This window comes from Malania oleifera, chromosome 10 (assembly GCF_029873635.1).
Source record: "Malania oleifera isolate guangnan ecotype guangnan chromosome 10, ASM2987363v1, whole genome shotgun sequence".
NCBI lineage: Eukaryota > Viridiplantae > Streptophyta > Magnoliopsida > Santalales > Ximeniaceae > Malania > Malania oleifera.
In genome coordinates, this window is record NC_080426.1 from 55,879,287 (window position 1) to 55,891,493 (window position 12,207).

The 12,207-nt window shown below is 38.5% G+C and overlaps 1 protein-coding gene across 9 annotated transcripts in view; it reads left to right on the forward strand.

Moving 5' to 3' along the window:
* LOC131166198 (cyclic nucleotide-gated ion channel 1-like) overlaps window positions 1-12,207 on the forward strand; it is a 57,893-nt gene that overhangs the window by 25,276 nt on the left and 20,410 nt on the right. For 7 of the 9 annotated variants that reach the window (XM_058124538.1, XM_058124536.1, XM_058124542.1 and 4 more), the window contains 2 exons: window positions 4,650-5,277; window positions 5,770-5,982. In XM_058124538.1, the coding sequence (XP_057980521.1) occupies window positions 4,650-5,277; window positions 5,770-5,982 (841 nt within the window). The remainder of the gene's footprint in view (window positions 1-4,649; window positions 5,278-5,769; window positions 5,983-12,207) is intronic. The other 2 variants (XM_058124540.1, XM_058124539.1) reach the window with 1 other exon arrangement.

Below are 12,207 nucleotides of genomic sequence, written 5' to 3' on the forward strand. Positions count from 1 at the left end.
GCCGTCGAAGTACTTGCCATTTAAAATAAAAAAAATTCTTTCTCCGCTTTTTTTTTCTCTCCTTTGATGTTAGCACTTGTCAGGATGACGTTAGCGTGACGTCAGCGCTCCAGGGGAGTATCTGCTCCTCGACCCAACCAGTTCTGCTCGACCCCGATCCCTGATCCACTACACATGCGACCCGCACGTGTTCTAGCCGACCCGAATGCTGACTCGCGCCTTGACTCGGCGGGTTCCACTTGGATCCGACCCGCAATCCAGCCTCTTGACCTGTGTGTCAACCCGTTGTATTTCGTACCCAACCTGATTCTAAATCCGGCTCTGTCACCCAATTCTGGCACTGTTCATCATGTTCTTCATCCGCTAAAAATTTTTTTTTCTTCTTCCGATTTTTTTTTTCAAACCTTCAAATGAAAAAATGATCCTCCTTCAATTGAAAAAATTCCAAAATAATTTTCTGACACCTGATCTGAATCTGCGTACCTCAATTCGATTTTTCAATTGAAAAATTTCGAAATAATATTTCGGCACCTGATCTGAATCCGTGTACCTCAATTCAATCTGAACAAACCGCTCTGACCTTGAGCACTCCTGCAAAAAAACTATCCAAAAAATTTATTTCGATCTGATATGATCTATCAGATCTACACCCAATCGAAACCGTGCTCTGATACCACTTGTTGACGCGCAGCGATTTTAATCTTCCGATCAACAAAATAAATAGCACAAAGAACATTCACAGAAAAAATGTAGACGAGAGATTTTACGTGGTTTGGCAAGATTGCCTATGTCCACGGAGTGTGCACTTGGAGAAAAATTCACTATGAAACAATGACAGTACAAGATCTGATCAGACTCTCCCCGATCCCAGATCCCCTGTACACCCCTTCACCTGTCAAACCAATGAAGAAAAAATCTTCATAGAGAGAAATCCCCCTCTAGCTCTCCTTGCACAAAATGACAAGAAATACCCTTTTTTTTCCATGACTTACAAACATATATATGACACCACACAACCATTAGATTTAGAGATGATCCAACGGCTGTGATAAAAGCCACAATAAATAAATAAATAAATAACATATTTTTTAACAACCTCAAAAGTGTTTAGGCATGTTGGCTTGAAATAGGAGGGCCCGAGAAACATTCAAAAGGTGACAATGTTTACGTTCCACTATTCCATTTTGTTGGGGAGTAGAGACGCAACTAATTTTATGAATGGTTCCCTTTTCTGAATAGGAGGAAATATCAAATTTTGGCCCATTATCACTACGTATAATCTTTATAGTGGTTGAAAATTGATTTTCAATGAGCCGAATGAAAGATTAGAGTAAAGGACAGGAGACGCATTAAATATACCCAGGTACATCTTGTGTAGTCATCTACAATGGTCAGAAAAAATTGATCCCAGTGAGAGATGGAACACGATAACCGCCCCAAATATCCACATGTATTAAATGGAAAGTTGCATGAGAAGAAATTGAACTAGAAAGGAATTCAATGCAAGTTTGTTTAGCCAATGGGCAAATAAAACATGGTTCTAAATTTGAACAAATGCTAGAAGCATTATTGGAAAGTGAAGACATAATTTTATTGGATAAATGGCCGAGTCGACAATGCCAAAGTTGGGAATTTTGATGTAGCCACTTGACAACGAGCAGGATTTTTTTTTGTAAAGTAATACAAGTCATCCCGCTCAGTTCCTAGTCCAATCATCTTCATCGAGCGTAGGTCCTGAATTAGGCACATATGAATAGAAAAAATGATTAGACAATTGAGAGTTTTACATAATACATAAATGGATATAAGATTGAAGTGGGATGAAGGGACACATAGGACATTTTTTAAAATGAGAGAGGGAGAAAAAACAATGGATCCAATATGGGCTACCACAACATTAGATCCATTTGGTAGTCGTACAGTACGACCATGCACAGGGATAGTTAAATCAGCGGGAGAACACACCATATGGTTGGTGGCTCCACTGTCTAGAATCCAAAGAGTTTCAGGAGAAAGACGGGATTGTATACCTGATAAGGATGACTCAGCATTACCTACATGGTGTGCCATAGAAGGTGTCTGGGTGGCATGGTTAAGCATGACTAGAAGTTGTTGGCATTGTTCGCTAGTGAAAGGGAAAGTGCTGGTGGATGGTTGGTTGTCAGCGAAAGAGACTTGGTGAGCACTTGGTTTGGGACCTAATCCAATCTTGCGGGAGCTAGATGGGAACCCATGGATGAAGTAGCAACGATCAATAGTGTGGCCTTTTTTGTGACAGTGAGTGCATTTCAATTTGGTTTTACGAAAAGGTCTACCATTATTTGGAGTGGAAAGGATTCCTTTGGCAGCTAATGCAATGGGTGGAGGAAGTTGAATGTTTCGTTGACACTCCACTTGAAGGACAAATCCATAGATTCGATTGATTGTGGGAAGGGGATCTATCAACAACATTTGAGCGTGAATGGCTTCATAGGATTCATTAAGGCCCATGAGGAACTTCATGGTTCGCTAATACTATTGGTATTGAACTATATCTCCTTCGAACAAATGAGATTGAAGTGATGCAAGTTCATGCCATAAGAACTTTAGCTTAGTAAAGTAGGTGGCTATCGATGTATTGCCTTGGACAAGGTTATGAATTTCTTGTTCAAGGTGATACATTCGAGGGCCATTGACTCGTGAGAAATGGTCCTTCAAATCGACCCTAATATCTCTAGCAAGATCACAAAAAATAACACTAGCAAAAATATCCTTTAAAAGAAAATTAATCAACCATGCTTTTACCATATTTTTGCAACGTAACCACTAGCGATATTCTGCAGTTGAGGATTTTGAAGGCTTGGGAATGGTGCCATCAATGAAGCCGACCTTGTTTTTGGTGTTGAGTGCAATGAGCATGGATTGACTCCATGAGGTGTAATTGGTTTCGGTCAATGGATGAGAGACCAAAGTAACACTCGGATTGTCAGAATTGTGGAGATACAAGGCATGACTTGGATCATCAAAGTGTGAAGAACTTTGTGTGCTTTCAACATTAAAAGCCATTGGGAAGGAGGAATCAGAGAAATTTTTTTTTTTTTTTTGTGAATCACGGGCTGGTCACGTGATCTTTTTCTTCAATAGCCTTGAACAGTGAATTTCAGATGGTGTATTTCACTTGTTCGACAAAAGAACTGAGAGAAAGAAAAATTTCTGGTTAGAGGTGTTTAGGGTGGCACCTGTACTTCGACTTACAGAAATAAAAGAAGCCCCAATATATGAAGGGGAAAATGAATGCCAATCAGCGTGTGATAGTCACATTGATGGTCAATCGAAAAGAAAAAAACTCTGATTTTTCTTAGGTGAAGGGGAAAATGAATGCCAATCAGCGTATGACAGTCACATTAATGGTCAATCGAAAAAAAAACCTCCGATTTTTCTGAGCAAGAACAGAAAGAAATTGAGAAGAGAAAAGAAATTTTATCCCAAAGAAATTTCACGCTCTGATACCATGAAAAAATTCAGAATGTGAAATAACATAGAGGAAGAGAAGAAGAGAGGAAGAGAAATGTATATCCTGTATTTCTCGGTATGAATATTACAATGCACTATAAGGGTATTTATACACTTAGATTTACGGACAAATTACTTAAATCATGCTTAAATCAAATCCGAATCACTACAAATCAGCCCGTGTTTGGTGAGTGTTCCTTTTGTGTTGTTTTGACAAAATCAAAGCATGATTTCCTGCATTTATTTGCTTCCGGTGAATTTGCTTTCCTTAACAAAGTGCATTGCAATGCAAAGAGTTTTATGAATCAAGTTCAAGGTGCAACAAGGACAAGGGGCAAGCCAAAACAGAAAACAAGGTTCAAGTTTATTAGAGCAGACTTAATGGCTGATGATTTGACAGAAGATTGGAGCCATGTTACCAGGGACAGATTGGAATGGGAAAAATATATCAGTATAGTCAACCAAAAATGGTGGTGATAGAGATTTTGCAGGGTCAAGTTGCAACCTCCATGTGAAGACATATAATTGTAGTGCATGCGTATGATAAAGGATGATGAAGAATATGCCTTGAGTTGTTTGGTGCAACTTAGAGAGCTCTGACACTGGGGGGAAGTCTTGGATTTGTCACTTCAACAGAACATATGATTAATATTAAGCACAAGTTATTATAATGATAAATCTCTGCTTCTTTGAACATATTTGGGTAAATTTGGATTTAGTCTTCCCAACAATCAGCATGATGAGTATCTCTTTATTTTTAAAATAATTTTTTAGTGTAGATTATTTGCATCGATGCAATTCTCACGTTTTCTTAATAAAAATGTCATACATTTCCCCTACTGTAGACACTAAATATATACATTTTTTGGTCATTGCCCACAAGGTTGCCTTTTCCATGTTTGTGTGTTGAGCATGACAGACCATCAACAAAAATTATCTGAATCTGTAGCACCACTGCTGGGTCATTTACAAAGTTGTTGGCCGTTTTTGCATAGAATATATTTCCCACTTTTATTGTTTGGTGTCATAATTAATTTTTTTCTTTATTTTCTTTGTCAAGCGTCCATCTATGGCTAGATACCTCCTTGTGACACTTGGGAGTTTACTTTCTAAGTTGCTATATTGCCCTTTTTCTTTCTTTTTGCCAACTTTTTCAGGTTTCAGGATAATAATTCAGAGAGGTCTCTAGGTTCTGAGCAGCAATATTCCACTGAAAATGGATTTTCTCCCAGGATTGGAAGACCAACTGGAAGATCAGTTGTCAGGAGTATCTGGATAGGATTTGAGAGGTGTTTTGAGAGGATCAAAAGCTTGAGGAAACCATCAAGACTTGATTGTCTAAGTGATCAACTGGAAAAAGAATTGGTTCCCAGGAAGAAAATTCTTGAATCTCTGAGTGATCGGCCAGGAAAAGTATTAACTTTGAGGAAGAAAATTCTTGATCCTCAGGGACGATTTCTTGAGTCTTGGAATAAAATATTTGTATTCTTGTGTGTGATTGCGGTGTCCCTGGATCCACTGTTCTTTTACATCCCAGTGATTGATCATGAGCAGCAGTGCCTTAGTTCAGACAAGGCGTTAAAGATAACTGCTTGTGTTCTTCGTTCATTTACTGATATATTTTATATTCTTCATATTATCTTTCAATTCCATACTGGGTTTATTGCTCCTCCATCTCGAGTTTTTGGAAGAGGTGAATTAATAGAAGACCCTCTGGCTATTGCTAAAAGATACTTGTTCTCCTACTTCATAATTGACATTCTATCAATTCTTCCCCTGCCACAGGTACGTAACCTTTCTTTAACAAATCCAGGATATTACTAGCATTGTGTGGTTTATATGAATTGATGACATGCTAAATTCAGACTAACTTTATCTTAGGGGACTGTAATTGCTGGGAAGAAACTTTTTTCCCATCCTGTCATGCCATTGGTGTGTGGCACTGATTCTTCTATCTTTTGTCTCACAATCTAATTTTCTTTCCATTGGCACTCAAAAATATGTGTCTGGAGTTCTCACCAAGAGAAAAATAGTTTCCTCTGTGAATAACCTCTCTTTGGTGATCAACCCTAATATTAATGCATGTGACTTGATTAAGAGGTTGGATTTGCATGCCTCAATGCTTCTGACTCTTAATGCATGTCATATAAGTAGAGAACTACTGCTAACTATTTCTCATGTTAAAACTATTCTTGGTTAAGCATTTGCTATGAAGGCATGGATTACCACAATTTTTGCTAGTTTTTCAATTCAATGGGTCCTTTTAAATCCATTCAGGTGGTACTTTTAGTCATCATCCCCAAACTGAGAGGTCCTGTTCCATTGGCTACAAAGGACTTGCTGAAGTTTGTAGTTTTCTCCCAGTATGTGCCAAGAATTATTCGGATTGGCCCATTATTGAAAGAAGTAACAAGAACTGCTGGCATGTTTACTGAAACGGCATGGGCTGGAGCTGTTTTCAACCTCTTCCTCTATATGCTAGCCAGTCATGTAAGTTCCAGTTAATCATTCTGCTTTTCCATTATCTAATACCCGCTCCAAAAACATTTCAAGATGTCAAAAACTCAATTTAACCAGGTCTAACATAATGATTTCCACTTTATTTTAGGCTGCTTTGGCTTGTTCATGTGTGTGTGTGTGTGTGTGCGCCTGTGCCTATCCTATCCAAGGTCTTACATTTCTAGGGTCCTAGAGTGGAAATTTCAATGTAAATTTTGATGCCAATGTCAATTTTGATTTTGATTTTTCGAAATGATGGAAATTAGAAGTAAAGCGTAAAGTTCTTTTTATAAAAATTTAGAAACTATTAGTAGACATAATAATCCAAGATTTAAAACTAAGAGATTATACACAATAAATATATCAAAACTGGTACTAGGTATATAAGGTGCAATAATTGTAATATATAATCATTTTAAGCATATTCAATTAGTATAAATGAAATTTATAAAACAATTAAATATTATTTATTATACAAATATAGATAATTTGGACATAAATAGTCAAATAAAATGTTGTAGCTAATATCTAAGTTTAATTTTTCATATAATTTCAAAAATCTAAAAGCTATAATTCACATCCTTCTCACTCTTTAGTTTCAAATTTTTTTTTTTTTTTAAAAACATAAATTAAGAGAGAAAATTCAATTTTGGTTTTGAGTCTCAAATTTGAATTTCAAGGAAATATCAGTTTATAGTGAAATTTTGACAAATTTGGCTGAAATTTCAACATTTTGATAACAAGATGATTTTTGTAAATTATGATGGAACTTCCATAAAATGAAAATTGACTGCCATTTTGATTTTGAGAGAGGTGGAAAGCGAAAATTTCAGCAATTTTGTGGAAATTTTGAGAACATGGTCCTATCTACCTAAGAGCAGTGTATGGAGAAAAATGTAATATGAATTAGATTCTTGGGCAACTAAGAAACAATATATTCAAAAAGTAAATGTAGAACAAATTAGAATGTAAATTAAGATATGAGCAGTATAACTTTAAAACATAAAATAAGGAGTGAACACATTTGTTAAATTGCGCATAATGCCTATAAAAGATAAAATGAAGGAATGACAGTTAAGATTGTTTAGGCACTTGCAATGTAAATGAACTAACACTTTTGAAGAGTGATTTAGCTGATGTTGAAGCTAAAGGAGGCTAGGAAAGGTGGGGCCAAATTTAGAATAACATGGATTTTTTTTTTCGGTGGGGGGGGGGGGGGGGGGGGAGCAAGGGTAAATATGGAATGATAGCACTCCAACTAGTCAGAATGCGGATATTGCCTTAGATCATGTTAAGTTTCGGAAAAGGAAGCACGCAGTCACCCCACTTAATGGGAATTAAGACTTTATTGTTGTTTTTTTGTTATGTATATTCCTAATTTTGTCTCTTTTAGCATTCTCGGAATACTGAGGCCCATATAGATCTATGTTAGGACTAGAAGTATGATAATTGAGAAATAAAGAAGTAATGAAAGAGAAATTCAAAATCTAAAAGACACAAGATTTACGTGGTTCGGCTTATAGCCTAAGTCCAAGGGAAAAGATGGCAAGACAATTTTACTATTGAGGAAGAGCCAAAACACAAAAGCTTGAAAAATGTCACTCTTTGTCACTATCTAGAAATACCCAAAAAAAAAAAGCCATTAATACAGCCCCTCAAAATTAGCTCCCTCCTAAAATCAGAGGCAAATTAACTCTCCCTCAAATAAATTAGCTCCACCTTGAAGTCAAAATTCTCTTTATTATTATTTTTTTCATCTCTTTAAATGATGGAAAAATTCTCTATTTATTAAGTCTTCTATTTGAATAAGTGGGAACAAAGAAGAGGAGCCTTGGCACAACATAGAGGTCTCTCTGTGTGACTTGGAGGTCATAGTTTTGAGACGTGGAATTAGCGTTTTGCAAAAATGGAAGGTAAGGCTGTAAATTGTAGACCCATCGTGGCCTGCCCTTTCCTCGGACCCCACATAACAGGAGCTCTGTGCATTGGAATGAGGGGGACAAACCCTCTATTTGTTACAAATAGGTCTCCTTTAATGAGGGATTTATTATGAAGCATAGGTGTATTGACTAAACATAGAAGAAGAAAAAAATGTGAGCCTTTATAAGAGGTTGTCCCATGATAACAAACCTATTCCTCCAATCTTATATGGGATGATAAATTTCTTATTTCATCTTTTCCATCTTATGCCCCTATAGGGTATATTTTTGGAATAAAAAATTTTAATAGAGGCCAAGCGAGGCTTGAACTTAGTTGATGCTAGAGGCTTTGTCAACATATTTGCAAGATTATCAATGGTGCCAATTTTCTTTGCAATATTTTGTATTGTGAAATAATTTCATGAGCAAAATGGTACCTCTATCAATATGTTTTTTCCTTTCACAAAACATTTGATCCTTAGTTAAATGAATTTAGTAAAATGAATAGAACTTCGGTCGTGATAGAACAATAGTCTTGTCCCAACAAGATGTAAGCTCAACCCCTTAACCAAACAACTTCTTTGACTACCTTTGCTATTGCTATATATTTTTCCTGGTTGTAGATAATGCAACATTTTGTTGTAGGCTAGACTTCCAACTTATGGGACATCCTTTAAAAGTGAACGTATAACTAGTTCTTGATTCAATTGCACAGCGGAAACACACACAACTTGAATCCAGAACAAGTAATGCAAGCACTCAACGATGAATATACGAAAATTAACATTCAACTACAAAGATAATAAAATCAAACAATAAGAACACACGATACAAGAATTTACGTGGTTCGGCAATGTGCCTACATCCACGGGAGCAAGCGGCTGATTTTCACTATCATATTGTCAAGCTTACATTAAGGGTTACAAATATAGTTTATATATAAACCCTATGCGTACATAAGACTTAGACTATATCTAAAACACTCTTGTAGCAATCTTTGGAGGAAAATCCTCCGAGATTCAGAGAGTTTTGCGAGCAGCTAGGCATAAGGAGGTATTTTATTGTGCGTTGGACACCACAGAAAAATAGTGTGGCGGAGAGGATGAACCGAAACCTGGCTAAAAGAGCTCGGTGCCTTAGGTTGCAGGCTGGGCTCACCATGAATTTCTGAGTCGAGGCGGCTAGTATGAAGTGTTTCTTGGTAAACAAAACACCTAGGGCATCACAGAATGGGAAAGTTGCTGAGGAGGTGTGGAAAGGAGAAAAGGTAGACTACTCTGGTCTTAAGAGTATTTGGGTGTCCGGCCTATGCTCACATTCTCGGTGAGGAGAGATCTAAGCTTGAGGCAAAGTCTAAATAGTGCATTTTTTGGGACATCAGAAAGGTGTGAAAGGGTTCAAGCCATGAGATCTAGGGGCAAACAAGGTGGTGATCAATAGGAACGTGATTTTCGATGAGAATGCCATGTTGCGGCGTACTCAGAAAGAAATAGAGAAATAGAAACCAGAAAATTGTATCAGCAATGAGTGTGCGATTCAGGTGGAGTTAGAGACTCAGGGCAAACATGCAGGGAGTCCTAGCCTAAGAGATCGGCCAACGGTGCTGGTGGAGTCAGAAACTCAGGGTGCAAATGACACAGGGAATTCTAGTTCAGATAACCAGCAGCCACGTCGTAGCATAACTATAGATAGACCTAGACGCGTCGTTAGGCCACCCCCTAGGTACGGTTTTGAAGATCTAGTGCCTTATGCGCTTGTCACTAGCAGCGGGGATCCTACAACCTATCAGGAGGTCATGCACAGCCAGGAGAAGGGTAGCTGGATAGGCGCTATGGTGGAGAAGATGGAGTCGTTGCATAAGAACCAAACATGGGACTTCGTGGAGTTTCTAGCTGGGAAGCGGGCAATTGGATGCAAGTGGGTATATAGGAAGAAGGAAACAGTTTCAGAAAGGGAAAAAGAGAAGTACAAGGCTCGCTTGGTAACGAAGGGATACTCGCAGAGGAAGATAGTAGATTATGATGAAATCTTCTCCTCTATGGTCAGGCACACTTCCATCAGGGTAGTGTTGGGACTGGTGGCGCAACATGATTTGCATCTGGAGCAAATGGACGTAAAGATAACGTTCCTCCATGGTGATCTAGAGGAGCCGATTTACATGACACAGCTAGAAGTGTTTAGCCAACCTGGACAGGAGCACTTAGTCTGCAAACTAAAGAAGTCACTGTACGGGCTAAAGCAATTTCCGAGGCAGTGGTACAAGAGGTTTGACGCCTATATGACCCATATCGGCTACGGGATGTGTGAGTACGATTGTTGCGTCTATGTAAGGAAACTTATGGACGGGTCTCTTATATGTGTGTTTGTGTATATTTATATATTATCAGTAAATGGTAAATGTATTGATCAAAACGAATATGTACAGTAGACACTGGGCATACACAAGAGGCCTCGGGTCACAGAGGCTTCAAGACGCTAAAATAGCAAAATCAATCAATTTGAACACTTCAAGCAGGCTCGGGTGACCGAACCGACGCAAATCTGCCAATAATCAGTCGACTGATCCGAAAATTACGGACCACCACATTCAGGTCCACTGTGCCTTGGCTCTCTTGAGTAGGCGAGCAGGGGAAATCTTTTGTGGACACCGAGTGCCCTTGGCAGAATTTGTTCGGAGCTGGGTAAACCCCTTTATGCAGACAAGATGACCACAAACAGGGGAAAGACTTACCTACGCAAGAGTGTTGGTGGAGGTTGATGTTGCAAAAGAAATTAAGCATGAAGTCAAGATATGGCTGCCAAATGCTAAGGTGATTACCCAAGAGGTTATCTATGGAAAACTTCACAGCTTCTGTAGGTTATGGAAATCTTTGGGGCACTTAGAAGGCTTGTGCAAATCAAAGAAGACGAATGAGCAACATAGGAACACAAAGGAGCAGACTATGGGTTCTTTTCTCACTGAACCTGCAGCAATGGAAGGCAGGGTGGAGGGTGCAGGCACTGCAATAAATTCCAAAAGTCCAATAGTGTTGGCCACAGCAAAGTCAGGAAAGGACAACAGAATTGTAGAAGCTGAGAACACAACCATGAATGATAAGTCTGGAGATCAACAAAACAAGGCCAAGGCTTCCATTGTGTCATCTGTAGATAATTCAGGAAAGGACAACAGATTTTCAGATGCTGAAAAGGACAGAGAAAAAGCTATTGTTAATGCTTCTTCAGGAGCAAAAGGGGGTGGAATGGGGATGGGTGTGTCCACAGACAGAGGTAAGGCCATCCAAATTTTTTCCAGGGAAGAAAAAGAAAGGATGCAAGGAGTGGAATTTGTTCCAGTAAGGAATAAGAAAAACACAAAGGAGGGACGGGCTGTTAACCAAGCTGAAGGGAAAGGAGAGGCTGCCCTCCTACCTGCATCATGAAGAATGCCGCGTGGAATGTCAGGGGTTTCAACAATCCCCTGAAACATAATTGGGTTCTTGACCTCGTTAGAAGTAATATGATCGATGTGTTTGGCATCCTTGAATCAAAACTCTCACCAATCATCCTTGAAGAGTTAATGAGGAAGTTTCAAAGTTGGAGGCAGGTGAATAATTTTATGCATCACAGAGCTGGCAGAATTCTGGTTTTTTGGAATCCCCTTAAGGTTCAGCTTCAGCTAATTTACTGCAATGCCCAGGTTGTTCACTGAAAGTTAAATTACTTGATTTCTGCTAAGAGTTTTCTTTGAGTTTTATATATGGATTCCATTCAATTGTAGCAATACGTAACCTGTGGCAGGATTTAATTCAGTTTGGAAGCTCTTGCCATAGTCCTTGGCTTCTCTTGGGAGACTTTAACAATGTTATTTCAGATGAGGAGAAAATGAATGGCCTCCCAATTATAGCCTATGAAACAAAAGATATTTTGAATTGCTTCATGGAAGCTGGCCTTTCTGAAATAAATTCGACAGGCTGTTTCCTGACATGGTCTAATGGCAGAATATGGAGCAAGCTGCATAGAGCTTTAATAAATGCAGATTGGAATATTGCAAGATTTGGTGCTCATGCTCATTTCATGCTTCTTGGGCACCTTTCAGATCACTCCCCTTGCATTGTGTCTTTTCTTGGGGATGATTGCTTAGGGAGAAGACCATTTAAGTTCTTCAAAATGTGGACTCATTACAACAGATTACAGGAGATAGTTAGAACTGGGTTGTTTACCAGATTATAGGGTTGTAAACAGTTCAGATTAGTGAAGATGCTCCAGGCTCTAAAAGACCCTTGAGAACTCTAAACGCCATTCCTTTTTCCCATATCTC